At 48.7% G+C, this 26482-nt stretch overlaps 4 protein-coding genes across 6 annotated transcripts; 3 read left to right on the forward strand and 1 right to left on the reverse strand.

The window, feature by feature from the left end:
- Positions 1–334: 334 nt before the first annotated feature.
- On the forward strand, positions 335–5575 carry nrbp1 (nuclear receptor binding protein 1). 2 transcript variants are annotated; one of them, XM_057016146.1, is made up of 18 exons: positions 335–926; positions 1276–1522; positions 1594–1716; positions 2008–2109; positions 2193–2282; positions 2384–2424; positions 2502–2596; positions 2671–2754; positions 2824–2882; positions 2968–3066; positions 3157–3289; positions 3411–3501; positions 3589–3639; positions 3720–3855; positions 3942–3995; positions 4092–4155; positions 4273–4328; positions 4415–5575. In XM_057016146.1, exons 2-18 carry the CDS (start codon positions 1301–1303, stop codon positions 4508–4510), a joined length of 1596 nt encoding a protein of 531 aa, XP_056872126.1. In that variant the 5' UTR covers positions 335–926; positions 1276–1300; the 3' UTR covers positions 4511–5575. The 2 variants fall into 2 exon arrangements, with proteins under 2 accessions (XP_056872126.1, XP_056872125.1); XM_057016145.1 differs by having other exon boundaries at positions 336–926; positions 1273–1522.
- A 104-nt stretch (positions 5576–5679) lies between these two features.
- Positions 5680–12598, reverse strand: si:dkey-12h9.6 (macoilin). The gene is made up of 11 exons (XM_057016143.1): positions 12370–12598; positions 10997–11138; positions 10785–10911; positions 10558–10681; positions 10301–10479; positions 9740–10184; positions 9494–9652; positions 9116–9286; positions 8627–8753; positions 7878–8052; positions 5680–7523 (listed from the first exon to the last, which is right to left on the reverse strand). Exons 1-11 carry the CDS (start codon positions 12444–12446, stop codon positions 7333–7335), a joined length of 1917 nt encoding a protein of 638 aa, XP_056872123.1. The 5' UTR covers positions 12447–12598; the 3' UTR covers positions 5680–7332.
- Positions 12599–13999: 1401 nt separating this feature from the next.
- LOC130516543 (cysteine-rich venom protein Cau1-like) lies at positions 14000–15354 on the forward strand. The gene is made up of 7 exons (XM_057017653.1): positions 14000–14068; positions 14173–14179; positions 14307–14384; positions 14460–14602; positions 14666–14760; positions 14849–14931; positions 15175–15354. Exons 1-7 carry the CDS (start codon positions 14000–14002, stop codon positions 15300–15302), a joined length of 603 nt encoding a protein of 200 aa, XP_056873633.1. The 3' UTR covers positions 15303–15354.
- A 958-nt stretch (positions 15355–16312) lies between these two features.
- On the forward strand, positions 16313–18784 carry LOC130516161 (cysteine-rich venom protein-like). Of its 2 annotated transcripts, XM_057017007.1 has the most exons (8): positions 16321–16904; positions 17091–17132; positions 17204–17361; positions 17652–17742; positions 17899–18041; positions 18123–18217; positions 18390–18472; positions 18597–18784. In XM_057017007.1, exons 1-8 carry the CDS (start codon positions 16823–16825, stop codon positions 18722–18724), a joined length of 822 nt encoding a protein of 273 aa, XP_056872987.1. In that variant the 5' UTR covers positions 16321–16822; the 3' UTR covers positions 18725–18784. The 2 variants fall into 2 exon arrangements, with proteins under 2 accessions (XP_056872988.1, XP_056872987.1); XM_057017008.1 differs by lacking the exon at positions 17091–17132 and having other exon boundaries at positions 16313–16904.
- The last annotated feature ends 7698 nt before the right edge of the window (positions 18785–26482 follow it).

Below are 26482 nucleotides of genomic sequence, written 5' to 3' on the forward strand. Positions count from 1 at the left end.
TTTATGTGTCCCTCAGTGACATTGTCCTGTGTCTCCATGTCCATGTCAAAGCAGGACACTGTGGACTGCAGGGGTTGCCATGTCCGGTCACTTACGGGACTAATTGGCTTCCAGTTCCTGTGTACCTTCTCTAAATAAAGGATATTATAATGAGTAAATCGAATCAATGTGTACTTTATTTACAATAATGAATAAACACGTGGCCCGACAAGTAGCAGGATTTGGGTTAAAAAGCTCAGGTATCAATCACATACTTGAGACGCAGATGTGAACGGAGGATACGGACGCGTATCTGGCAACCCGCCCGGGTGACGTCACGGAGCCTGTAGCGCAGTGTGCATCTGGAAGTTGTCGCCATCATTTCTGGCTAAATGTCCAGCTAGCTCTTAAGTCAGTCACTTTTGGCCGAGGATATAAAGTTGATTCCAACATTCGCCTCTCTTTCTTCCATTTTGGATTTTTTTATTCATTACTACGATGATATCAGCCAGTCACTTCACCCGGGACCGTTGTGTTTAGCGTAATTTTGATTGATATTAGCCGTGGCTAATTTTTATAGCATACATTAGCAGGGCTGGAGTCTTGAGGAACAGCGAGGGGCGGTGGGCTGCTAAAGCTGTCGCTAGCTAGCAGCGATTCGACTAACGCTGTTTAGTCCGTTTGCGATTAAACAGCTGCGGATTTTTACAGCTATAGTGAATAAGCCGGTGACTTTGGCGTGTGTGTTATTGCGTAGTTACCGGTGAACCACTTAGTTTTGTTGCTAACCGGAGCCAAGGAACTAGCATCGTTAGCTAGATGCAACCTAGCTCCGACGCCAAGAAGATTTATTTCGCATTGAGCAAACTCAATAAACACGGATCGGCTTCGACAGTGGGAGGCTGTTAAACTGGAGCTGGCATCGTCACATTTCCTGACTCTATCACGTACGTTTTATTCTTTCTGCTACTTCTGCTCACATTTGTAATTCTGGCCTCTTCTGCAGAGCCGAATTAGCCAACTTGTTATGCTTGTTAACTCGAAAAGCTCTGAGGGCATTTTGAATGGCATCATGAGGAAATCATCGTGATCCATCTCTGGCGATCTTACGGCTTCCGGGTCGACTATGACCTTTGATCTTCTCTTCAAAGCCTAAACACAAGGGGCTTTGATTGTATAACAACAGCTACACAAAGCCAGCGTGATTTTCATTTTAAAAGGGCACCAAACGAGGAAGTGGTGGACTGTGTTGCCTTTGTGTTATGTTGGGTTTCGTGCATCTGTGTCTCACAGCAGGCTCTTGGGCCTGACAACTAAGAACATGTCGGAGGGAGAGAGTAAACAGGCCCATGACAACAGCCAGGACGGGAAGCCAGAGTCCGCGTCCGCAGGCCAAGGAGTGTCATCCGTGTCGCCCCCCGTGTCCATGGTGACCCAGCCTGCAGCGGCTGCTGCCACAGAGGACGAGGAAGAGGAGAGCGAGGATGAGTCAGAGATTTTGGAGGAAAGCCCTTGTGGACGCTGGCAGAAACGCAGAGAAGAGGTGAAAAACCAGCCGGGGGGGCTGTGACCCTGTGAACAAAGACACATTATTAACCTGTTTGGTCTCTGAAGGTGAATCAGCGCAACGTTCCTGGCATTGACAACGCGTATTTGGCCATGGACACAGAGGAAGGCGTGGAGGTGGTGTGGAACGAGGTCATGTTCTCAGAAAGGAAGAATTTCAAACTACAGGAGGTGGGTGCAGGACCGGGGGGGGTGCAGATGGGGGCACAGGCAGGTCTGAACGAAACCTGCATAACAACCAGCATTAAAACCAGCAGTTTTAATGCCACCTGCCAGCGCATTAATAGTTTAAATTCCTCTTTCTGTTTTGGCTTTAAGCTCCTTAGAGCAGTTCCAGAGAAAAGTCTCTGGGGTCTGTAGGGAAAAGAGGTGGATTGGAAGAGTTCAGAAACCGTATCTGTCCGGTTGGATGTGGTTTTGTCCCGCTTGTCTCCCTTTTCAGCCGTCTTTTTCCCTCCTCAGGAAAAAGTCAAAGCAGTTTTTGACAACCTCATCCAGTTGGAGCATTTAAACATCGTGAAGTTCCACAAGTACTGGGCGGATGTGAAGGAGAACCGAGCGAGGGTGGGGGAGCCTTTTTCCACATTAAGTCCTTTTTATTTAAAAAACGTCTTCACGGTCGTGACCTTTGCGCCTTTTGCCCGCAGGTGATTTTCATCACAGAGTACATGTCTTCGGGAAGTCTGAAGCAGTTCCTGAAAAAGACAAAGAAAAACCACAAGACCATGAACGAGAAGGTGCGACCGCCACATCCAGCCGGAGCGAATGACGCCAGCTGGGAGATCTCGTTTTCAAAGCTTTTCCCTTTAATTTCAAACCTGCTTTTGCCTCCCGACAGGCCTGGAAACGCTGGTGCACACAGATCTTGTCCGCTCTCAGGTGAGTCCACCGTTAATCTCCAGAGTTTATGATCCCCCCCCCCACTTCCAGGCTGACCTGTATCCTTTTCTCCGCAGCTACCTGCACTCCTGCGAGCCCCCCATCATCCACGGCAACCTCACCTGTGACACCATTTTCATCCAGCACAACGGCCTCATTAAGATTGGCTCAGGTGGGAGGGATGGTTACAAAATCAGTGTAAAGGCAGCTTGTGGAGGCTAATGCCCTGCCCCCCCCCCCTTCCAGTTGCCCCTGACACCATCAATAACCACGTGAAGACGTGCCGGGAGGAGAAGAAGAGCCTTCACTTCTTTGCTCCGGAATACGCAGGTAGGAGCATCTCTGTGGGCAGTGTCGGGTCTGATAGTAACCATAGTAACCAGCTTCGTCTTCTTTCAGCCGTTGCCAACGTCACCACCGCCGTGGATATTTACTCCTTCGGAATGTGCGCCTTAGAGGTGAGCTGCTCCTCAGTGGGGGGGGCGGGAAATACCACTAACCACGAGAGGCGTTGCGCTGAGGTCACTCTTTGTCTAAACTTAGATGGCTGTGTTGGAAATCCAGAGTAATGGAGACTCCTCCTACGTGTCTCAAGAAGCCATAAACAGTGCCATCCAGTCCCTGGAAGACCCGCTGCAGCGGGTGAGTCCGTCCCCGCCACGCAGCGCCGCCTTGGAGACCAAAATCCAAATCGCCCGTCTCAGTTTTGTCATTGCGTTTGCACGGTGGCAGGAATTTATCCAGAAGTGTCTGGAGGTGGATCCCAGGAAGCGACCCACCGCCAAGGAGCTGCTGTTTCATCAGGCCTTGTTCGAGGTGCCATTACTGAAGCTGCTGGCGGCCCACTGCATCGTCAGCCACCAGCGTGAGTGGCCACACCCACAGACGTGCACAGACGCGCACAGTTCAGCAGGGGAATCCACACGGGTGCTTTTATTTTGAAAAACCTAAAAAAAAATGGGGCGGTGTCGTGTGTTTCCTGGCAGATATGATCCCAGAGAACGCGTTGGAAGAAATCACCAAGAACATGGACCCCAACCTGGTGATTGTTGAGGCCAAAAATGGCGTGCAGATGAAGTGAGTGGGGCCTCGTGGCGTTTAAAATTGGCGGAGCGGCGGCGCCACCTTTTCACAGCCGTTCACCGTTTTCTCTGCTTCTTCAAGGCTCTCGCAGTTTCCTGCCCTCGAGCTGGACAAGTTCTTGGAAGACGTGAGGTAAGGAAACGCAACGCCGCAGCACAACGGGAACGCCGCGGTTCTCCTGACGCCGCGCATCTTTTGTTCTGGCCCCCCAGGAACGGGATCTACCCTCTGACGGCGTTCGGGATACCTTGTCCACAACAACCTCAGCAGGAGGCGGTGAAGTCGCCCATAGTGCCCCCCTCGGTGAAAACGCCCACTCCTGAGCCCGCAGAGCTGGAGACCAGGAAGGTAAGAACCAAGCGGCGCCGTGGAGACGCCCGCAGCCCGTTCCTGTAGTCGCCTGTGGTTCTGACAGAGGTTCTGCTGTGTCCCAGGTCCTGCAGATGCAGTGCAATATTGAGCCCATCGATGAGGGCACCAAGCACCATGTGAGTGGCGCCGCCGCCTCTCCAACACACACACACACACACACACACAGGAAGCTTGTGTGACCTCTGAATGACCTTGTTTTCTCTGCCCTGCAGCTGACGCTGCTGCTGAAGCTGGAGGACAAGCTGAACCGGCACCTAAGTTGTGATTTATTACCGAGTGAGTACGTCCGTTTAAGAGCTGACTCGTCGACATCCTCGGCCCCAAAGCATGCTGGGTGCTCGAGGACGTTTAGGAGTTAGCCCGCCGCTAATTAGCTGGTGTGTATCTGCTCAGATGAGAGCGTGCAGGAGCTGGCCGTGGAGCTCGTTCAGCTGGGATTCATCAGTGAGGTAAACGCGGTTCTTCTCGACCCTCCGGCGCGGTGTTTCCCGCTCTTCGGGGGCAGCTTTTGACCCCCGCTCTCTCTCCACACCAGAGCGATCAGCCCCGACTGGCGTCTGTTCTCGAAGAGGCCTTCTCCAAGTTCTACAGTCGAAACGGTTCCCTCAACCCGGTGACCGTCTCCTCCTAGTAGAGGAACCAGCCTCCTCATCCTCTTCATCAGGACTAGCGTTCTGCTCCGGCTCCGAGGCGAAGCGTTGGCGAGGGCAGAGGGGGAAGCCTTGGTCTGGGCGCAGGTCCCGTTCTTGTATCTTCTGATGGGAAAAGCTGCCACTAAGTGGCCGTTGCTTCTGTTTGTGTGTCCTCCTCCCATCTAATACAGCCATCTGCTTCTCTTTTAAAGAGGAATTCCTTGTGCAACTTGAAGGATAAAACCAATGTTTCCACGTTTGGCCTGTTCTGTTCAGTAAATGCTAAAGGTGTTAGCCGCACACAGGTGAACGGCAGTATTTTCCTAAAGTCAGTATTAAAACTGTATTTTAAGCATTTTTACTTTACTGTCATAGTCGTCGGTGTGAAAATCAACTGTCCCGGCACACTGGAGCGCACGTCTGGCTGTCTGGACGTTCCACAACTTCCTACCCTGTTTTTGTTTGTTTTGTTTTCTAAAATGACTCTTGAATGCATCGTGCTGGTAATGCAACAATGTCACTTTTACTTCAGAACTCTCTCATTTCCGCAGCCTGTTTGTGAAGGATTCAGATATTAGACGGCAGGCTATTTATTTGTGTATCTTCTCTGGAGTGTTTGTGTACTGGGACTCACTGGGACCGGGTGGTGGTTTGAATGTAAAGCTCGTAGTCGCCTCTCTTCTATAGCGGAGGGCGGCCGTGGTCCAGCTGCAGCGTCTGACTGGAGCTGCTCCGTCAGGTGTGTTAAAGGGTTGTGAAAAGGTCGAGGCTGCGTCCTAAATGTTCCCCACGCGCACAGTAACCCGTCTGTCGGCTGTTTGGGGATCTCCGCTGAGTTTGCACTGCCGTACGCCGTCTTTCTCTCCCGCCAGAGGCCCGCGGGGCCCCGACAGAGCGAGGCGTCAGTGGCGTCTGGGTGTGACGCGGCCCCGTCTGTCCCCACCGGGCGTGTAGATATCCGGGCGTGACGTTGTTACGCTCTTGTGCACTCTATGCTGTGCTGTTTCTGCAATACATCTACCCCCCTTTTTCACTTCCTCAAATAAAAATGTACACGTTCAGCACCTCCCTGCTGGTTTTCCTTTGAGTCTCTGCTGCGTGTGAGAACCGGACCCGGCACAGAACCAAGAGCCTGCAGGCGGAAAGAAAAAAACCCAACGACACCATCCAAATTTCTGAGATATTTATACAAAACATCCAATTCACCTGTATCAGGAGTGTGACTCTACCTAGTCCAAAGATCTGTAGCCCTTGTACAAGTTGGTTCATGTACATACTTGACGTCACAACGTGTGCTCGAAAACGGTGGAACACAACACAATTCATGCTGACAAACACGTTGCCGTACAAAATTACAGCGGTGTAATAAAAGTACAGCGAGACTAAAAAATAGTTCTGATATAAAACACCCTATAAACACTGAATTTAGAAAGAAAAACTACCAAAATGGTGATATCCGGTCTTCCGATGCATTGATTATTTAGGTCTGTACAGAGAGAAATAGAAAAAAAAACAGTACGTAGCACTTCAAACACATCACTCTCACATTTATAGGTGTTTTACTCCCCAGGGTGAAAGGAGGGGATCTAGGCACAGTAGTCAAACTCCTTCCAAAGCCGTTCTGCCTTCAGCTCATGGCGACATTGGGTTTTGTGCGACCGAACCCCCCCAACGACTGTTGCCGAACATGGAAAACCTGGTCGGAATCCACCTGATCTGGGATGTTTGACTGCGCCTCTTCGGTGTCGTCGTGTCCCGGCACTGAAAATCATCCAAACGGTTCCTGGGCCGCGGCCAGAAACACTCGTTGATGGTTTTAAAGAGTGAGTTCAACTGAAACTGCATCTCAGGACGGCTCAAATAACCTTAATTCACTATTTACAGATGCAGACGACAACATCTCCTCTCAAACCTGCTCGAATTTCACTTGAAATGTGTTTTTGCTTGGATGAAATTATAAAATGTCAGTGAATCAAAAGCGTTTGCTCCCCGTTTAAGACCTGATAAAGTCTGTAAACCGTGTAAAACTTTAGAACCAAGCGCCTACAAAACCGGGAGGATTTAAGGAGAATTACTGCACACGAGCAGAACAAGCCACCAAAAACGCTGAGAACAAGGTGGAAATATTTTTTAAAAAGCCTCTGTGGCCCCATTTACACAATATATGTGAGTTCTGGATAATTGTGTGCTCATGTTTATGGACTACAACACTGTACATGGCACCACAGGTGTAATATGACCCCCCCACCCCTTCTGTTAGCTTTCCTGATGATTTTAGCTTTTATAATTATGGGATGGGATTTTTGTTTCCATCCACTGCTGCAAACTTAAAAGATGAGGGCTGGATGGTCCCTTTGCATACTGGTTTGATGTCATGGCTTAGCTTTATTCTTGTTTCTTTGTGTGTTCAGGTTATTTTTTGTTGTTGTTTAACACCGACTGAAGACCACTGACTTTATTAAAAAATGTTAATCTAACGTTAGTGCCCTGAAGAGGATTTATAGTCACAGCAGGCAGGTTTCCAGGGAAGATTTTTCATCTGCGATATGAATAAATGTGAACTCATTTTTGGGCTGCAGCTTTCTGGAACAAAGCACTACAAAGAGTTGCTGATCTGTAGAAATAAATCTGCTCGTGTGGAAACCAAGCTGCGGTCTCATTTGGACAAACCTACAGGGCGTAGACCCGAGCGTAGAGGCCGCCTAAATGCTCGATGCCGGGCGAAATCATCGGCACCATCAGTGCAGCAAAAGGCACTGGACTTACAGAGGACGGGTCAGCCTGCTGAGGCTCCGGCGCTCCGGGGAGGGTGAGCACACCTTCACTTCTTCAGACACTGGTACATCAGAGCCCGCGGAGTCAGCATGTAGCGCTCAGAGTTGAGTAACTTGGTCAGATAATGCGGCACCGGTGGGCGGGGGGCCATGTAGGACACGCCGGGGCTGACGGCCATCACCTCTGCGATCTTCTGCTTCATCTCCCTGATCTCCCGGTCCTGCTTCATCACTTTATCTGTCTCACACGCACACAAAAAGCGACATGCATGAGCGGGACGCAAGTGACGTCAATGTATTTTAAATGGAAGTCAAAATAATGGTTAAAGCGCCCCCTGGTGGCCAATACGAAGACTACAACGAGGACTTAAATATGTTATAAATATATTTATATAATATATATATATCTTTTCAATACACACACACACACACACCACACACACACACACACACACACACACACACATATATATATATATATATATATATATATATATAAATATATATATATATATAAATTAACCAATTAGTGTTTTGGAAACAGACAGAACAGACAGAAGAATTCTTAGCAAAGAAGAGTCGGGGGGGAGACCTTGAGCGATTTCCAGCTGTCTGCGGGTGTCTCCCAGCGCCGAGAACAGGTCCAGTTTGATGCGGGTCTCGGCACTCAGATTGCACTCCAGGTGCTGTGCTTTCTCCTGCATGGCTGACAGGGTGGACAGCAGCATGTCCGCCTCTTTCTCCACACGCTGGTACTTTCCCAGAGCCTGCGCCCGGACAGAAGCACAAAACCGTGACAACGTGTGGGAGCGTCTCCCCCGACTCCAGCCCCAGTGACCTTCCATTGCCTTTGGTTCCCCACCAAGTTGTTCCCAGACACATGCTCAGGTTTACTCGCTTGGGGAACCAAAGAGGACACGAGCACACAGATGATTTGGCCCTTCAAAAAACATGAAGCCTGCAGCTACAGCGGAGATCCTCAGGGGCAGGAGTCCTCCTGTCTGTCCACTCTGGACCGTTTCTGCGTCTTCTACCGCTATGTTTTTATGAAAGACCCAGCTCTCGTGTCGGCATGCTTCATGGAAGATACCAAAATGAAATCAAATACCACAAAGCACCACGACGACAACAAGGACGGCCACACAGCAACGCCGCAGACTGATGATTTTCACAAAACAGAACACTTCAAAAAATACCATTTAGCCAGTTATAGTTTTTCAGCACACACAGAAGTAAACACAGGAGGAATGAAACAAACAAACATAAAAAAACCAGCACCATGAAAGGCTCACTAGACATTTAAAACTCACAGGTTCATTCCAAGATAGTGTAAAGAGATACCTCTACTTCACTCTCTAGCTCTACCACACGACTCTCTGTCACTTGACACTCCAGCTGTAGTTGTTTGTACTCTGTCTCTAGCTCTTTAACTCTTTTCCTTAACATTTGGCTCTCACAGTGCTCCTGCCTGGTGTCGAGACGGGAGAAAATAACAGTTTGAGATCCGACAGAGGGCCAGTTCACACAGAAACATTTAGCATTTACTTCCCCTGATATTTATGCGGTCCGCATGTAATTAAGCTACGCTGATATTTACATTTATTCAGCGTTAAATTGAGCTTTCTCACTTAGCTTAGCACAAAGCCTTGACTGGCATTGACATTCCATTTCAATCTAGAATAAACAGCACATTACGGTATCACGTTATAGTTGTTTTGTTTATCACACGTATTTAACACCTTTTTCTCTCATTTTCTTTAATTCTTTGTGCTTTAGGGGTTTGGCGTGCTCTGATTCCCAGGATCGACGTAACAACAGTAAAAATTCTACCTGGCGGTTAGACTCCGGGCTGCGTTGGCTGCTTCCTCAGGTTTCTGAGCCTGGAGCTCAGATAGCTGTTTCTCCAGGGAGAGTCTGGCCTCTGTCTCTGCTCTGGTCTTCTTCTCCAGCATGGCGCTGCTCTGTTTGTCCTTCTGCTTGGTTTTAGTCAGGCAGACGATCCTTAAAAAAATATGTCATGATCAGTGCTGCGTTTACGTAAAAGAGCTCACAGACACTTGCTTGTCATCACTTTCTTTAAGCCTTCTACCTAATGTACATGTTATTTAGGCCCTACTATAAAAACATACTGTATATTCTTAGGGAATGTGGTGTGGTGGTAGATACGGCCAGCAGGGGGCGCCCCACGCGAGCGTCAGCCTGACTCACTTGCTCTGCAGCAGCATGTTGGACTGTCTGAGCAGTGACACCTCTGGTCTGAGGCTCCTCTCACTGTTGGTCAGGTTGCAGATGTGACTCCGCAGCTCCTGCTCGCTCTGTCGGCTGGTCTGGAGCTCAGACTTCAGCCTCCTCAGCTCCTGCTCCAGCCTACAAACCACAGGAGAAAAACAACAGAGATCTTTAAGAGGTGGTCGCAGCCTCTGGCGTCAGGTTTGAGACGGAAGGCGGCCATACTTGATCTGTTCTGCGTGGTGATTCTGAGCCGGCGGGGCATTCCTCTCCGTCACATCACAGGGAGGAGCGGCTGTTTTGCAGCTGGATCTCTGCTTCTTCTCCGTCCTCCCTGCGGGGGGCGACGGAGTGTTTGTGCTGCCTCTCCGGGCCTTTGGCGAGGAGCTCTTTGCTGGTCGCGTGGCTTTGCTTCCAAGCTCGTCCTGAGGTAGATTTTCTGTAGATGCTTCGGCCCTCCCGGACCCACAGGGAAGCACCTCTACAGGCCTGGTGGAAGACGGCCGCCGGTTCGGGTCAGCCGACCGGGCCCCCTGCGTCACCTTGTCCAGCGCTCTGTCCATGCAGCGGATCTGCAGACAGTCCAAAGTGTGCCCGTCCTCCTGGGCCCCCGCAGCACCGTTCTGACACTGATACTCGCTGGAATCGCTTCTCATTTTCCATTTTGAGCCTGTGAGCACAGGGAGGCGGACAGAAATGAACGGAATTCCCCAAATTCAGCCTCGTCTCTAACTCGATCCCGTACGATTCTGACTTGACCCAACACAAGTGGATCAGAGGACTCACCGCTGCAGCCGTCAGAGCCGCTCTTGGAGTAAACCTGCAGGCCTGGAGGGAGCGAGTGCTGCAGGAGGTGCACGTGGAAGTCATTGTCGCTCTGAACCGCCTTCTGTATCCGCAGCTTAAAGATGTTGGTGAAATAACAGGTGGCGTACAAGCCCAGATAAACCACCGGGTATCCTATGCTGAAGGAGCAACAGGGGGGGGCAGAATTAGAGAACTGCCCCGGTGGTTTCAGAACATAAACATGGCGATGAATGTACCAGTGTGCAGCAAACAGATGAGATAAGTTGGTGTAAGAGGTTTTCAGATCTTTGAGCCGAAGCGACGCCTCCGTGTAGACCAGCAGGAGCCACAAAGACACCGTGGATATACACACACCTTTCTCTACAAACCACAATACACACCACAAATCAAAAACCACCATATTGTTACAGTTCAGGCCGCCACGCGCTGGTGTAAATGAGGCCAAAAGGGTTCACACGCTCACCTGAGTGCCATATGTAGTTAAATAAGACATATGTGCTGGCAACAAAGAATAGCCAATGTAAAGGAACAAAAATGAGACAAAAGATGTCCAGGGTGAAGGCAGCGCAGACAAAAACGACACAGATAACCTGCAATTAAGGAAAAGGCCATTAGTATAAAATGCAGCATTGATTTAATTGACTCGCTGTTACGAAGAGAAAAGGAAAGAGTTACCAGGCCGTGGCAGTGGAAAGTGGTGTAAACGCTTCCAAAGAAGAGCCAGCACGGCCACAGGTACTCTAATCTGAATTCAAGGATGAAATCAGCCAGCAGCACCAACGTCCACATCATCACGAACTTCAGGACAGTGTAGGCGCTGCGGAAAGAGGAAGGAAGGGTGAAAAAAACCCGGAAAAACCCCAACTCCGGTCAAGACCTTTGGCCTTCACTCTGGACAAAAGTGGCTCGGATCCACATCACAGCTGCTCGCTGTGGCGAAATGAGACAAAATGAGACAAAATGAGTTATGGCGTGAACTCACAAGTGGAGGAAATGAAATTCTTCCGGTAAAAAACCCCCAATTTGAGCAGCTGCATCTTAAACAAGGGGCCCATCCTCCATAAGTGGCGGGCTCACCAACAATGTTCCCTTATTTAAGCTAAACACGGGGCTGTGGTGTCCTCCTTTGTTCTACTCATCCGTAAGCTGCCACCGCATCACCCCTTCTTTGTTTGGTAACCATGGCGATATTTCATCTGGAGGAGAGAGGGAGCTCCACAGCATCTTCTCAGAGTTTGAACTCCCCTTTGTTGCAGCTCTGACCCAAACACGAGCCCAATTTCTCCTTATATCCGAGCGACAACATATATTTACGTTGCTTCAATGAGGATTTGCCAGAAATGTCAAAATAATACAAACAAGTTTGCTGGAAAAACATGGGATGGGAAAAATTCATTAATCATGGGTCTGTTCTTTGTTGACACACTCAGGGCAAAATGTCTTTATTTCAATATAAAGGCAAAGAAATTTACGTTTACGTTTTAAGGAAATTAGGGGCCGAATGGTAAAATTAGGAATTAATTTAAATATAAATGTTTTAGGTTCCCAAATCGGTCGGACAGTTATTTCCTCAAAGCAAAAATCGTCCATACATTAAAAAAAAGGAGAAAAAACACATCACGTTAAATAGTTTTAATGTCACATGTGACGTTAAACAATGAGAGGAGGTTCTTTAACGTCTGGACGCTTCCACATCCCGCATTCCTGCTAAAAACCACCGAACATTTATGCGCCAAGAATCCCAGAGAAACGTTAAAGTTGCCTTTTGTCCCCTCGGAGACGCGCCTGGCACCGAAAGGAGCTGAAAGTGTGAAACAGGCCGACACCAAACTGCCCCTTTCTGCCTTCTGTGTAAACAAACGTCGCTGAAGTAACTCCGGCGACGCTGGGCCGAACCGGAACCGAGCTGGAGGCTGGAGGCTGGAGGATGGAGGATGGAGGCTGGAGGCTGGAGGATGGAGGTGATGCGAGCGGGGGCAGACAGGTGACGGCGGCTGGAGACACACAAAAGACGGCCGCCACAACAAAGCGCGGCTGCGCTAGCTCACCTCTCAGACAGCTTCTCCGTCATCTTCCATTTCTTCATTTTCCGTAACCTGTTCGCGTCCACATGACGTTTCTTCATCTTATGGCTTGTGTTCCCTCGGTGGTGCGTTCACACCGCGGCGGCGGCGGCGAGGAGGTGGGGGGGCGGGGGGAAGCGACGGATAAAGGACGGAATCCGCTTTTCTGGAGATGTTCGAGGCGACCTGCGATGATGAGACGGGGAGGCCAGTGCGCATGCGCGCCCCCAATGCGCACCGACGGGAGGTGATCGCAGGAGGGAGGCAGCGCACTGGAAAATGGACAAAGTTTGCACAAATACCCTGCAACGGGGGGGCAGAAAACTGGAAATTCTGCTTATCTCCCATGTGCATGGAGCTGCTGCAGGAGGAGTAGAACCGTTGGATGGATGGAATGAGGAAACGAGACCTATTGGTAGTTTATTCATTTAACAGAGTGGAGCCTTGGTAGCCTGTGGAGTTGCCATACACAGCCAGCCTGGCGCCCTCTCCACAGCCTGGATCGACACTGGTTACACCCAATTGCTCCAACCGGCATTCGACCACTGAGGTTCTGTTGGTCACTCTGGAGCAAAAAGCCACCCGAGTCGAGCCCGTCAGTGCTCCTCAGGGTCGGGGTCAGGACTGCTGCAGGCCAGTCTGTCCTCTACACGTACATTACAAGCGTGCTCTGGAACTGATCGTCTCGTCCAAGCGTCCCACCTAAATCTCCATCCAAATGTGTACTGACTGTTTTCTGGGGGGGATTTAATGTGCTGAGCAAATAACTTTTGTATTTGATATGACAGCAGACAATTTGAATGGCTTGAATTTCAAATTCTTCCAGTTATTCCTGAGAAACATTTAAGGCAATGGGGAGGATGTTAGGTTCAAACGACCTGAAACACGAGAAAAACAAATGAGGCAAAGACAACAGTTTTGAATTTTACTTGCAAGGAGAACGGAGAGATGTGCTCAGTTACAGATCTCCAACACATTCTGACGCACACCTCCCGCCATCCTTCTTTTATTGAAAATAGGAGGTCCCTAGTTACACTGTTGGCGCAGCCATCATAAAGAGCTGGATAACCGGGTACACATAGTAAGAGACGACACAATCGTGGTCTTTGTTTGACTGGGGAGAAACCGGCACAAAGGAAAGCCATCAGTCATTTATTATGATTTGCTTCACCTGGTGCACTGGTGTCAGCATGAGGGCACATTCAAGAACAGTAGCAGACATTCTGCAACAGTTTAACATACACAGAACTCAAATGTGCCTAAGGGAGACACAAGATAACAGGTCCCAAACAAAGCAAAAGACTGTAAATCATGATGGTGAGATTATACGTAGGTCTTCACTGATTTGATTAGCTTAGCTCGCACACAGCACATTCTTCCATATCAGACAGATTAAAAGAACTGCTCCTGTGTCACTTCCCCAGAGCAGCTGCATTTCTGTCGCCCTTGACCAGAGAAGTACGAGTTCGAGAAGTACGAGTTTGTGCAGATCGATAAGATCCACCATGTTAAAAATGTCCTTGAGATTGAATGGCGACGTGTTCCTGCCCGTTCTTATGCGCTGTATAAAACCTTCCCGTGGCCATCAGAGGGATCAAGATCCTGGTCCTCAACCATGTTGGCTCTAAACTTCCTGTGCACCCTCGGCCTCGCTGCTCTTCTCACCTTTTCGGAGGATGTTGCAGTAAGTAACCAAATTTTCTTAGATTTGAAAATGTTTGATTTTTTTTTTAATGGTTTGTCATCTTGAAGTACTAACTCCTCTGTTTTGTCTTCTTTTCTGAACAGGGTGACGGTGAGTAACATCTAATATTAACACTGAACAATTACCCTCCTGCAACTTTCCCCAATCTTTAAATATACTTTTTATTTAAGGCTCCGTCTTGGTTTCCTCCTCAGAAAAGAGTGAAATTGTGAACAAGAAGCTGCAGCCAATGCTCAGAAATGGGCAAACACCTGCTCCATGAGCCACAGCCCGGACAGCTCCAGAGAGATCAGCAGTAACTTTGGTTAATGGCTTTGAATCCCGAGCTGGGAAGGGGACACCTCTGAACGATCTCTCTCTCTGACTCTAGCCAGCGGCTGCGGGGAGAACCTGTACATGTCCAGCCAGAAGAACAGCTGGAGCGACGCCATCCAGTTCTGGTACGATGAGGTGAAAGACTGGCGCTACGGCGTGGGGTCGGTGAACGGAGGCGTGGTCGGGCATTTCACGCAGGTGAGGCTCCAACACCAGATCGTATTCTGAGCCGTGATTTGATGCTTCCTCTGCTTTCCACAGGTTGTTTGGTACAGGTCCAACCAAGTGGGCTGTGCTTTGGCCCACTGTCCCAATTCTAAATCCAAATACTTCTACGTGTGTCACTACTGCCCACCGTACGTGCACAGCTCTCATTTCTCTTTATTTGAAGCGATTCGTCCTTCTGTTACTCTCAATAACCAATTTCAAATGGCTGCATGACAGAGGAAACTACCAGCTTGCCCATCCCTACAAATCAGGACCCCCCTGTGGTGACTGTCCTCATGCCTGTCAAGACAAACTGTGCAGTAAGTATCAAATACGGTCTGTTTATTATCACTATCATGATTATTACACATTCAAACATTTAAAATGTAAATGAACAACAAATGTAAACATGGAAGAGGCTGGATTGGTGCTAAATCTGGCAGCCGATCGTGCATTTCTACGCGTATCTTCAGTCTTCTCCTCCTGAACTGACGGCCTTTAACAGGTTTGCTGTCCAGAGAAGCTGGCGCCTGCATTAATGTGCCTCTTGCTGTCTGTTGCAGCCAACCCCTGTGGCTACACTGACAAGTACAGCAACTGCCCCGAGCTGAAGCAGCAGTGGGGCTGCAGCAACAGTGACGTCGCCTCCTGGTGTCCTGCCTCCTGCAGGTGCACCAATGAGATTGTTTAAATAGCTACGCTGCCGCCGACTCGCTGCCTTAATAAATCTCCTCAGCATTAAAGGGTGCCTACTGAGTTATTAGTTTAAGCAAGACTGAGTGTGCAGCTGGTGAAGATGATCAGAAGGGGACTTAATATTCAATTACAAGCTGCACATTTCAATGATGATCCCATTTAGGTACTAAACTTTGTCTCAGGAGGTTCAATGCTTGGACCAATATTGACTTATTTTTCTACGTTCTACCATTACAATATTACTTATAAGGTCCAGACAAACATTACAATTTTGAATTATAATCAAATACATACAGTATATTACACTACCTAACCACATAATTATGGGGAAAAAAATATAAACACACACACACACACACACACACACACATAGCTCTGTGCTCTTTTACCTTGTAATGTATTTAATTTTAACATTTAACATATGACATAGGACATAATAGAAAAGGTGTAACTTGCAAGCCCCTTACACACACACACACACACACACACACACACACACACACAACACACATATATACAGTATATATATACATGTTGGGGTTGTGTGTGTGTTTATATATATAATTTTTTTAACTTTGAACATTATTTGAGCTGTTGGTAATCTACAAGTTCTGTAAATTTTAGTCATTTTGGCATAATTAGTTTGCATGTTCTTCCGCCATTATTGTTATTTATCCCTTTTGCCCTTTTTTTAATGCTGTAGTGAAATTTTAATTGACGAACGTATGAAAAACATACAACAGTCACAGTAAACGGCCATGGTGACCAGTGAGAAGCCATGTGTGTCAGTAGAAGGAGCGGGGGCTTCTTTCAGTTCCAGCGTGGAAAATGTCTCCAGTAAAACCAGCAAACACATTATAATGGCTTTAAATTGGAGCGCTGCAATAAAAGTACAATTTTACAAAGGGGCGTTCTACTCTTCACACCAGACATTATGGCTACAAAATTTTTGTTCCTATTGACTCTGGGTTTATGCAAACAGTGTGTACAAATACATTAAACATGCTGCACTATATGTAAACAGCTGCATGTTTGTCTTTGGTGGGAACACACAACGGAAATGGTTCAAACTGGAATTTTCCTTCAGACGCATAACTCGATACATATTAAATCAAGAAGCCAGTCAGGATGGGGTCTTCTGAGGGGCCCCTGGCATCAGGGCCCCCACAGAAACTTAAATAAAAGCTCCACGTGGACGATACAGAAGAACGCCTGTGAAGGCGCGAGGACTCTGGCCTTTAGTTGGAACTCTTTTGGAGTCATGTTGTGATTAATAAGGTTCTAATCCATCTGTGGCAAACGTCTGTGTCACCATTAGCTTCATTTAACCCACCAGCACAAGATCTACCTCATTTTTAAAAACGATTAAAATTGTCTGTTTTATGGTAAAACTGGTGTGTATTTATCATCAAACACAAACGCAAATGAGATCCCCCCCAGGGTTGTGTGTTTGGGAGATTTGAGTGTTCTCTTATATAAGCGCCTGTCTGAACAGCGTCGCCATCGCCCACCACCATGCGGTTCGCTCGCTTCCTCTGTGCGTTGGCCGTTTGTGTTCTTCTGCAGGTGCCGAGCACCTCAGCGTTCTTCGGCGTGAGTAAAATCAGAGGCGCTGCCTCGTCTTCTGCGTGTTTTTCTGTGGCGAACATGCATTTACGGCTTGTTCATTGTGTGTTTTCTTTCCTCACTTTGGTTCCTTCCCCCCCTGAAGTCCTGTAAGTATTACTAACATTAGTGTTGATGTTGTTGCTGTGGTATTGAAATGTGTGTAATGTTTGAAAAGGGAAATTCAAGTGGCCCTGGGAATCTTCTGAGGAGGATGTGGGTGAGTATGTGCTTTCGGCTGTTCCAGTATCTGTCTTTGATTGTTTTTGACTGGTTTTGCTGCGTCTCCAGGCACCGGCTCTTCGGGAGGCTCCTCGGGAGGCTCCTCGGGAGGCTCTTCATCCACCGGAGGTTCTGCCGTCACGCCCGCTGAGGAGAACGAGATAGTGGCCAAGCATAACGCACTGAGACGAGGCGTTCAGCCTCCTGCTTCCAACATGTTGAAAATGGTAACACACAGTCATGACCTCAACATTACACACCACAGGCACAGTGTTGAAGGGTGTAACATGCAAACTACACGCTGGTCAATAAATAAAGGTGTTTATTAACTTCCTGCATGTTGGTCACGTAGAAAAGGGAATAAAAACCGAAATGCACTAATTTTACTGGCTGTGCTCATTGTTGCAGAAGCTGAGAAATAGATAATCTAAGAGGAATGTACCTACAAACGGACTAAAATGTTCTGTTGCAGTGGGAAATGTCCCACACGGGCTGACACATGTTCTGCTTTCCACAGAGTTGGAACAATGAGGCTGCAGCCAACGCTCAGGCCTGGGTTAGCAAATGCACCGGGACTCACAGCAAAGACGAGGACAGGAAGATCAGCAGTAAGGACGCCATGCTGCTCGTGTGTGTGTGTGTGTGTGTGTGTGTGTGTGTGTGACTGGAGGCAGCAACCAAAACCAGCTAAATCATCAATTTAATGCAAAGAAAAAGAATTTAAATGACCTCTGCTGTCTATTTTATCTGCTGCTGAACTGAAGCTAGCGGTTGTGGGGAAAACTGGGCCGGCTCCAGTGCGAGGGAAAGCTGGAGCACCATTATCCAGCGCTGGTATGATGAGGTGAACGACTGGAAATACGGAGTGGGTTCTATCAATGGAAGGACAGTTGGACACTTTACACAGGTACGCTTACATAGGCAGCTATCTCACCTCACCTCAGAAACATGAGTGTGGTCTGCTAACGTTTGGAAATGTTGGTTTTAGGTTGTTTGGTACAAGTCCTTCTATGTCGGCTGTGCAATGGCCTACTGCCCCAATCACGACTATAAATATCACTATGTGTGCCAGTACTGCCCTCCGTAAGTATAACGTTTCCCCCTTCCCACACTGATATACTGTCCAGTCTAAAGATAATTCTCTCGTTGCTCATATCCATCTAAACAGACCATGATAGTTGATGTCCTGCCTGCTTCTAAAAGTCAAAACAGTCAGAAAAGCTGCTAAGTTTTAACCTTTTGACCTGCCTTACAGAGGAAACTACCAATTCGCTCGTCCTTACAACTCAGGACAGACGTGTGCCAGCTGCAGCAGTGCCTGCGACAACAAGCTGTGCAGTGAGTCTCCAACGGTCCCCTTTATTGTCCTGTTTGCTATTGTTGTTGAACATCCTTCATCTCAGCGCACGTTTCAGCTCTCGAGCTGTCTAGAAACCCTCTCTTTTGCCTGCGTCTGTTGCAGCCAACCCCTGTCGCTACAATGACAAGTACAGCAACTGTCCCAGTCTGACGAATCAATGGGGCTGCCAAAATGACGTTGCCTCCTCCTGTCACGCCTCCTGCAAGTGCACCAACAATGAGATCATGTGAAGGTCTTCACCTCCGGACGTGCCCCGAGGCGGAGTTTCAATAAACCTCTTAAGCATTAAAGCTTGGTGCAGAGTTTGTGTCCCACCTGACGACAGAGAGGCTAAAAATGGCTTTTTCCTGTTGCATTCAACACCTTTTCTCTTTTCACGTTAAGTCTGCGTCTAACCCAAAGATTATAAAGGGTCCATAGACGGCGATGTCCGGGGTAGATTACTGGCACGTGTTGAGTGTGGTTCCGCAGACAGGTGAGAGGAGAGAGGAGCTCAAGCAGCCCCGGGGACGCTGCAGGGTCGCACCGGCTACAAAAGCTTCAAAATAGGAACGGCGTTTTCCAATTCCACCAGACGTCTTTCAGTTTGGCCGTGCAGGAAAAAAAGTTTCTCTCACAACACATTTATGGCATCATGGTTGGGAACCCAAAATCCAAATAAATGATTAGCTTTCACGAGTTCAAATATTAATTAACGCTCTCGATTTATTCTGGCGCATTTATTCTTGTTGAAAACAATTTACAGCCGCTGCCTGAAACGCTGCGACACAATATGCAAAAGACAAAAATCGCAATACGTAAGTAATATGATACAAAGGGGAGAGTATCTGCTGCTTTTCCATCGCTTTTATAAAGAGCACTGGTTCCGTTCTGTCTTCTCACCACTAGATGTCGCTAAATCCAACAGACTGGGCCTTTCAAAGACCATTTGTGCTGACTGGAGTTTATTTATTTACAATTGATCTCTATTAAATGACAAAAACAATGTCTGGAGCTCATCCTGAATGAACCTGCTTATTCTGTTCACACTCACTTTTCCATTCTTCCACTTTATTCACATTGACATTGTTTTCATTTTCGGCCAACAAAGTAGCCCCGATGCCTTCAACGCTGTGTTTCCTATACGCCCGTGCGCTCGTGTGCACGGCCATTGTGTTGAAATCAGCTCCTGCTGGCATGAAAACAAACTTCTTACACTGAAAACAAACAGCGCCGCTGTATTTCTCTAATCTCGTCAGCGTGCCAAAAGGGCCTCGTCCTTCGGGGTGCTTCGGGCCGGGGCCGTGCCTGGTTGTTTTAGCCTCAGAGGACCGGCGAGCTCGCCACCTGAGCCGGAGGAGCAGGAAGGAGTGTTTTTCCCCCAGCAAAGAGGAGATAAGGTGCTGAGTTCTTCCTCTGGTGCGGCGATAGCAGAGCTGCTCCTGTGGCTTGGCTGGGCTCGATAAGCCTGCCTGCACCGTCCTGTGGGGCTTGTCTGCTCCGCCAGCAGGCCCCAGAAATTGGTCCCTGGGCCAGAAAATGTTTACAAGTGTGGCGTCAGTTTGTCTCCCTGCAGGGTTTGTCTGTGCAGGATGGAAAAGAGAACGAAGAGGCCCCCCGCTCCGCTACAGAAACGAGCAGCGGAAACATGCGACGCTCTCCTCGTCTCCCTGAGGACGGGTCCACGCCAGATACCGGTCCTCGTCGTCCCCGTGCCCACCACAGATGGCTCATCTGTAAACTGGTCAGAGGAACCTTTTGGTGTTCCTCAGCAGAGCGAAGTGTTGTTACGCCCCAGATGGGAAGCGTGGAACAGAAAAGTAGCGAGAACTCCCAGGACAAGAAAGTTTGAGTCGGTACAGATGTTGATTTTGGCTGAGGGGGTTCTGTCCACACCGTGGGTCACATGATCAAACGTCTCAGCTTTTTGTTAATAGAGTCATCTTGTTTACTCTTAATTCACATGTAGGAACATTACTAAGAAACATTTATAATAATAATAACAATAACTAATATAACAAAATAATTATAATTCATTTTATTCATCACAAAACTCTAAATTAATTTAACAACAAGCACAATTAATGAGACTTTCAGCACCCACAGAAGCACAATAATAATCTAATCATGACCCTTCATGTTTAACATGATTATTAAACAGATTATTTAAACCAGATTATTTCTTTGGCCAAATTTAGAAACCGCCCCCCCCTCCCTCCCTCCCCCGGGCATCTGTTTGCAATCGGAGGAACCTTACGCAATCCATCCCAAACGTGCACATTCCACACAGACGTTTCACCTGTGGGAACGACCCCATGTTTCGGCAGAAAACCGTATTTGCGCGGCTTCCTTCCTCTCCTTGATTGCTTGAGTGCCGCTGCCCAACCAAACCCGCTAACAGGCTCCTCGCCGTGCCTCTTAAGCTTTCATCGGAAGTGCGGTAACATCCGAGGAACCCTCTCAGACCAGCTCCTGATCACAATGGTCCGCTTCCATCAGAGGCCGCAGCACTGACAGATCACTGTCATCGACGAAGGCCCGAGGGATGGGAACTCTGGCAGCAAACGCTCCCGCTAGCTGCTCCTACAGTAACCTCAGACTTCCCTGGATTGTCTGAGAGGCTCATAACCTTTGCGGACGGCCCAGTTCAGGGGCTTTGTGCGTGCATTGTGCTTCCCCCTGCTTCGGTTCACTCTCCGGGCTGAACGAGACCCCGGCTCGGCCATTAGCCAGCGTCTGTTTTTCTTCTTCCATGCCTGCGGCGGGGATGGGCGGTTGTTGGGTCCTCCAGCATATTTACATTAAACAAACAGCGAGAGAGGCTCCTCCCTGCAGCCGCGGAGGAAATGTTTATGATGGGCGTGACCCTGTCTCACGCACAATGTATGTCCAGGAAATAAAAAAAAAAGCACAACTGGAAATCCAATAAGCTGTGGGTGCGTCCTGATGAACGCTGTTTTCCCCAGAGCATCTGAGTTTTTGGGGCTCACAGCTTCCCACGTGCGCCTCACGCTGTCAGTAGCTGTAATGCTGCTCAGATGTTCCGCCGGGCCTGAGATTGACGGGACGCAGGAGACCCGGAGAACATTTCGATATTCTCGGCTCCGCAAATCTGCTAGCCATCAGCGCCAGAGGGGCGGCTCCGATCTGTGAGCATCACTCATTCACGGCTCGGTCACAAACGGGTCACGTGGACGCTGGAATTTATGAAATCTTCTGCCTTTAACTTTGGATATTAATTATATCTTAATGGTTACAGAGGATGATGGATGATCCTCCTATACAGCCCTCCGGGTCCTGTCAGCAGGTTCTCTGGTGTGCATCATGTGAATGTGGCTGTGGAGGCACGAACCCACATCTGATGCCTGTTTGAGGCCCTTTCACCGTTAATCATTTTTTAGTGACTGACTTTAGGAATCCGCTGTGCACGCTAAGGCCCGAACGGTCGATCCAGGAACCTCCCAGGACTCTGAAGATTCTGCTGGAGGCTTGAATGGCAGTATCAACAGCAGAACCCTGACCCTAACCCAGCTGTGATGAATAACTCAGCCGCCTGTTTTGCGCAACCGAAACGCCATCTGTCGCACTCAGATAAGCTAGTGCTTCCGAGTCGGTTCTCCTCCCAGTTGCGTGGTCCGCCCTCCTGTTTGTTTTCTATTTTCCTCCATTTTCTACGCTGCCAACATCCCACCGCTCAGCTCTCCCCATCCTGCGCGTCGCAAGTCCGATACCCATGTAGTTCACCCCCCCCCACCACCACCTGTTTCTTTCCCTTTTCTAAGGGAAGTCCTGGGCTGTGGCGCAATCATTTTAGTTTTTATTAAGATGTGGAGATAAGGTGGCAGGTTGATTGCCACATGGAGCCGCACGAGGAAAGGGTGCGGCTGAGGTCCTCAATTAGGAGCTGGATAAACAATTACAGCAGGGAGGCTCGACTTAAAAGGCGGCATGACATGAGGATGTCCTATAGAGGAAACATCAGCGCTGGCCGTCCGAAGCTTTTGTCCAACAATAACCAGACAACAATGTCTTTATATTTGGAACTGAAGAGTGTGCACAGACAGTTAGCATGCTAGCTTGTATTTAAAGGTTCATTAAGTCGTTTTGCTTTGGTTCTTCACATATGGTCTCCGGGGTCTGGGAGAACAACTTGCTGGCGTTATCTTTGTATATGAGGAAATGGGGAAGTAAAGCAGCCAATTATCTGTGCGTTAGAGCGAATGGGAGGACACCCGGGGCAGCCCAACGGACCCCCAGCCCAACTCCAGAAGCGTAAAAAGCAGGCTGGAAACGCAGGTGCACGACTGGTCGGAGGTCTCACGTGTGTCCGCTGGAGGCGCAGCTCGACGTTTACGTGCGTTCACCTTGTCGCTGAAAAGCTCGGATCCGAGATTCCTTCTCCGTGATATTTTGCACATGTGCTTTGCTCACGAAGTATTTTCCCTCCACTGTCCTCCTCCTCCTGCGCTCTTCCACAGCACATTCCACAGTCGCACGGCAGGCGTGCACCTCTGCACATGTGTGAGCTGTTAGGGTTCTCTCCTTTGATCTGGACCCTGTTCATTTGCTTCTCCCGCTCTCTCCCTCTCACCTGAATCCCAACCGACGTGCATCCCCATATAATTAGTCTTCATTTAAGCTGCATTAGCATCAGGCGTCACGAGCACAATGGCAGCTGGTGATTGCGCCTGATTGCCAGCATCTAACAGGCTCATTATGGTTGCATAGGCTTTCCTCCACGCGTGCTTATCAGGGTGTACAACTGTTCCCCTCAGCCAGCGCCACAGGAAACAAGGGGTGGGGTGCAGCGAGGGGGATGTAGCGTGCCACGGATGTACACGGGGAGTATTTGTTAACATCAACCCTCGCGTGTCAGAGGTTAGCACACAGCATCCACGAGGAGAACCCTACAACGAGACTCCATCACCTGTACGGGTAACGAGGTACAGAGCCGGAAAAGAGAAACCAGGCACATCATCCGTTGGCACAGGCCGTTCTTCTGTAATAATTACTGTTCCTTTTCAGTAAAAAATAAAAACGGTTGCAGCAAACGTGGTATCTGACTTTCCAGCGATGTCAACTCCTCTCTTATCTGACCTCATAAATCACAATCCCTGGTCGATAGTGGACGGACCTGGGGTTCGTCTGTGTCTCCAGCGGGCTTCTGATCTCCTCCATGACAGTGTAGGTATTTATCAACACAACTCCAATCACACACGCTCCTCTCTTTTACAAGATTTAGGGAGTCGGCGCTTCTTGACCTTCCAATGAGGAAACAAGCAACAGAAGGAGGAATGTCATACCAGCTGCACGGAGAGGCCTCCCCAACACCCGCAGGACCCCAGCAGAGTGGTGGAGGGGAGAGGAAAAGCAGCTCCTCTTACTGGTTCCTGTGCAGAAGTGATCATTATAAGTACCAACAGCATCGAGTCAAAATAATAGTGATAAATGTTGTATAAAGGCCCAAAGCGAGCCGAGACAAAGGATGCAGCACATTAAAGCCCTGATAGTTTGTTTATTCTCCACAAATGTGCATCAGCAGTGGGGATGTGAGTGAGCACGGATAAATTGCTTAATGGTTTTCCTGGAATGCGGAGTTCACGGAGAGGCTAGATCAAAAGGGATTTGGCTTGATAAGGGCATTAACCCAACAGCCCAGCTGTTCTAATCTCTTCATTGGCATTTAAAGAAGCCAGCGCATTTTTGTTGCAGGCAACAATCGTGGCGGTTGTGATGAAACCGCTCCGTGTCCCTGACTGGGGTCCATAGATAAGATGTTCTGCCGTTGGGTTCCAATAGAATAATTCGATAGAGCGATTTGGAATGAGCAAACAAAAACAAACAACAGTCATTCAGACGTTTTAGTGAGTAAAAAAGTACAAATCAGATGTTAATCTTCATAGTAATCTGGTTAATCTGCTAGTTTTATATCTTTCTAATTTACCATTTGTGCAACATTGATGGCCAATTGTTTTTTTTTACACTTATAGCAATAAAAATGCAACATCAGAATTGTAATTATAGTGCATCTAGATTGGGTTTAATCAGATTAATCCCAGGGATCCTGTGGATCAATCATTTCTAATCACAATTAACGGCCACCACAGGAGACATTTAACAAAACCTTTTTTTCTCTTGCGATCCACTTGGCAGCGGGCGTTCGGACCGAGGTCGCCCGACTGAGGGCCTGGGGTTTTGGCGAGGGTGGTTTGGCTGATGGGTGTTGGCGTGGCACTGATGTGGCGCAGAGGGAAACGACTCCAGGAGCTGGAGGTTGCTCAGAGAGCTCCATCTTTTGAAATATTCTATTCCTGTCCTGATTATTGGGTCTGCGGGTGACTAATGTAGATGCTTTGTGACACTAAGGTCATTGGTTCCATCCCGGGGCCAGCAGCCTTTAGCTTGTTCTCTACTGGATTTTACCGCCAGTTTTAAGATTTGATGAGCTTTTTCTGGGTTCTGCCAGTGAAATGTGACATTTTAATTGTTTCCTGTTAGTGACAGAAAAGCTGTCAGAGGCTGAGGCGTTGCAGCTGAGAGGAGGAAGTAAATCTACGTAAATAGCGGCGAGCTCAGAGACCGTTGACTCGGGGTTGCAGATGCCCAGATGAAACCACATTTTCTCCAGGGTTTTATAGAACGAGGCGCAAAACAAACACACTCGTGAAGAGAAAATAAAGTTGGTTGTTGGCTCTGTTGTGGTGGGGCAACTGGGAATACACTGGGACCACCAATGCCGCAGCTCTCCCTCTCAGCTCGGTCGTCGGCGACGACGGGGTCCGCCCCCACTAGCTTGATAAGGAACGTGCGCTGCTGCATGATTGAATAATAAGTCAGCTTGTGCAAACTTTTATATCTGGCAACATTTGGAAGTAATTTCCCAGAGGCGCTGGGAAAAGCCTCCTTTTGCTCCACTCCAAGACAAACAGAGATGTGTTGCTGGCAGTGATTAACTGCTCCATTTATTCATGAAGCCCTTGGCTCCTAATGAAAGGCCTCCGGCCCCTTGTAATTTGGACGGGGGCCCTCAGATTGACACTGTACGGTGGGAGCCCCTCCATGATGAACCTACAGACCAATCAGAGAAACCAGTCTGGAGAGTTTCCAGTGGGAAAGGAGGCTCTGGCATGCAACGTATGGACCAGATGGGATGTAAAGTAACATGATCACATCTGCAGGGGTCACAAGTGGGGGCACGGTCAGGCCCCTTCGCTTGGGGCAAATTCAGTTCAGCGTTTATTTGACTGTACAGTAGATTCTTTTAGGGCCATTTCTCCAGCCGTAAGAGATCAGCCATCGACGCTCCGGCGTGACCTTCATCTGCCCTCCAGCTCAGTTCGGGTTTCTTCAGCAGGATGGGGGCCAAAACATCGGTGTTCTCACCAAGCTGAATAGGAAGACTGGGCAGAATCACTGGACTTACCTGGCGGACTTCATTGTGATTTATCTTTTTTCATGAGGAATGATTCGTTTCTGACGTAAGCTTGGACAGGGTGGTGGATTTAGGCCTCACCTTCACACGCAGGAGGGAAAAACAAAGGAGACCGTGAGCGACGCAAGCTCGCACACATGATACGGACTGACCCTGAAGCTGGGGGCAGATTTGTGATCATGTCCAACAGTCACAACCACCTTATTGCTTCATCAGAGGGGGTATGAAGGCATTTACTCTGCAGGTGCCTGAACCGACCCTCTGACGGGAGCATTTCTGGGCTACGGTTCCATCTCTGTGTCGCCCCCCTGCCACACCTAAACCAGGCCTGGACTAGCTGTGCGTCGCTGACTTTCATGCGCGTCAGTTAAACGGCTGCAGCGACTGGGCGTCGAGGGAGCAGCCGGGAGGAAGGAGCGCTCAGCAGCCAGAGGAGACAAACCTCTTGTTTTGCTGCGCGACGTTTCTTCAACTTTAAGTCAACAAATATGAGTCTGACAGTGAATAATGAGCAGGAAGACGCGGCCATTAAGCATTTCTCCCATGTCCGCTCACTGTCTCGATGCCATTACGTGTG

Source organism: Takifugu flavidus, chromosome 19 (assembly GCF_003711565.1).
Source record: "Takifugu flavidus isolate HTHZ2018 chromosome 19, ASM371156v2, whole genome shotgun sequence".
NCBI lineage: Eukaryota > Metazoa > Chordata > Actinopteri > Tetraodontiformes > Tetraodontidae > Takifugu > Takifugu flavidus.

Bases quoted from the DNA above. Each gene is read 5' to 3' on its own strand.
- nrbp1 (XM_057016146.1), top strand. From the start codon at position 1,301: ATGTCGGAGGGAGAGAGTAAACAGGCCCATGACAACAGCCAGGACGGG. The intron at 1,523-1,593 runs GTGAAAAACCAG...TGGTCTCTGAAG, and splicing joins GGCAGAAACGCAGAGAAGAG to GTGAATCAGCGCAACGTTCC. The intron at 3,640-3,719 runs GTAAGGAAACGC...CTGGCCCCCCAG, and splicing joins AAGTTCTTGGAAGACGTGAG to GAACGGGATCTACCCTCTGA.
- si:dkey-12h9.6 (XM_057016143.1), bottom strand. From the start codon at position 12,446: ATGAAGAAACGTCATGTGGACGCGAACAGGTTACGGAAAATGAAGAAA. The intron at 10,682-10,784 runs GTGAGCGTGTGA...TGTGGTTTGTAG, and splicing joins TAACTACATATGGCACTCAG to AGAAAGGTGTGTGTATATCC. The intron at 8,754-9,115 runs GTAGAATTTTTA...TCTCGACACCAG, and splicing joins GCCCGGAGTCTAACCGCCAG to GCAGGAGCACTGTGAGAGCC.
- LOC130516543 (XM_057017653.1), top strand. From the start codon at position 14,000: ATGTTGGCTCTAAACTTCCTGTGCACCCTCGGCCTCGCTGCTCTTCTC. The intron at 14,603-14,665 runs GTGAGGCTCCAA...TGCTTTCCACAG, and splicing joins TGGTCGGGCATTTCACGCAG to GTTGTTTGGTACAGGTCCAA. The intron at 14,761-14,848 runs GTACGTGCACAG...GCTGCATGACAG, and splicing joins GTGTGTCACTACTGCCCACC to AGGAAACTACCAGCTTGCCC.
- LOC130516161 (XM_057017007.1), top strand. From the start codon at position 16,823: ATGCGGTTCGCTCGCTTCCTCTGTGCGTTGGCCGTTTGTGTTCTTCTG. The intron at 17,743-17,898 runs GTAAGGACGCCA...GCTGAACTGAAG, and splicing joins CGAGGACAGGAAGATCAGCA to CTAGCGGTTGTGGGGAAAAC. The intron at 18,218-18,389 runs GTAAGTATAACG...CCTGCCTTACAG, and splicing joins GTGTGCCAGTACTGCCCTCC to AGGAAACTACCAATTCGCTC.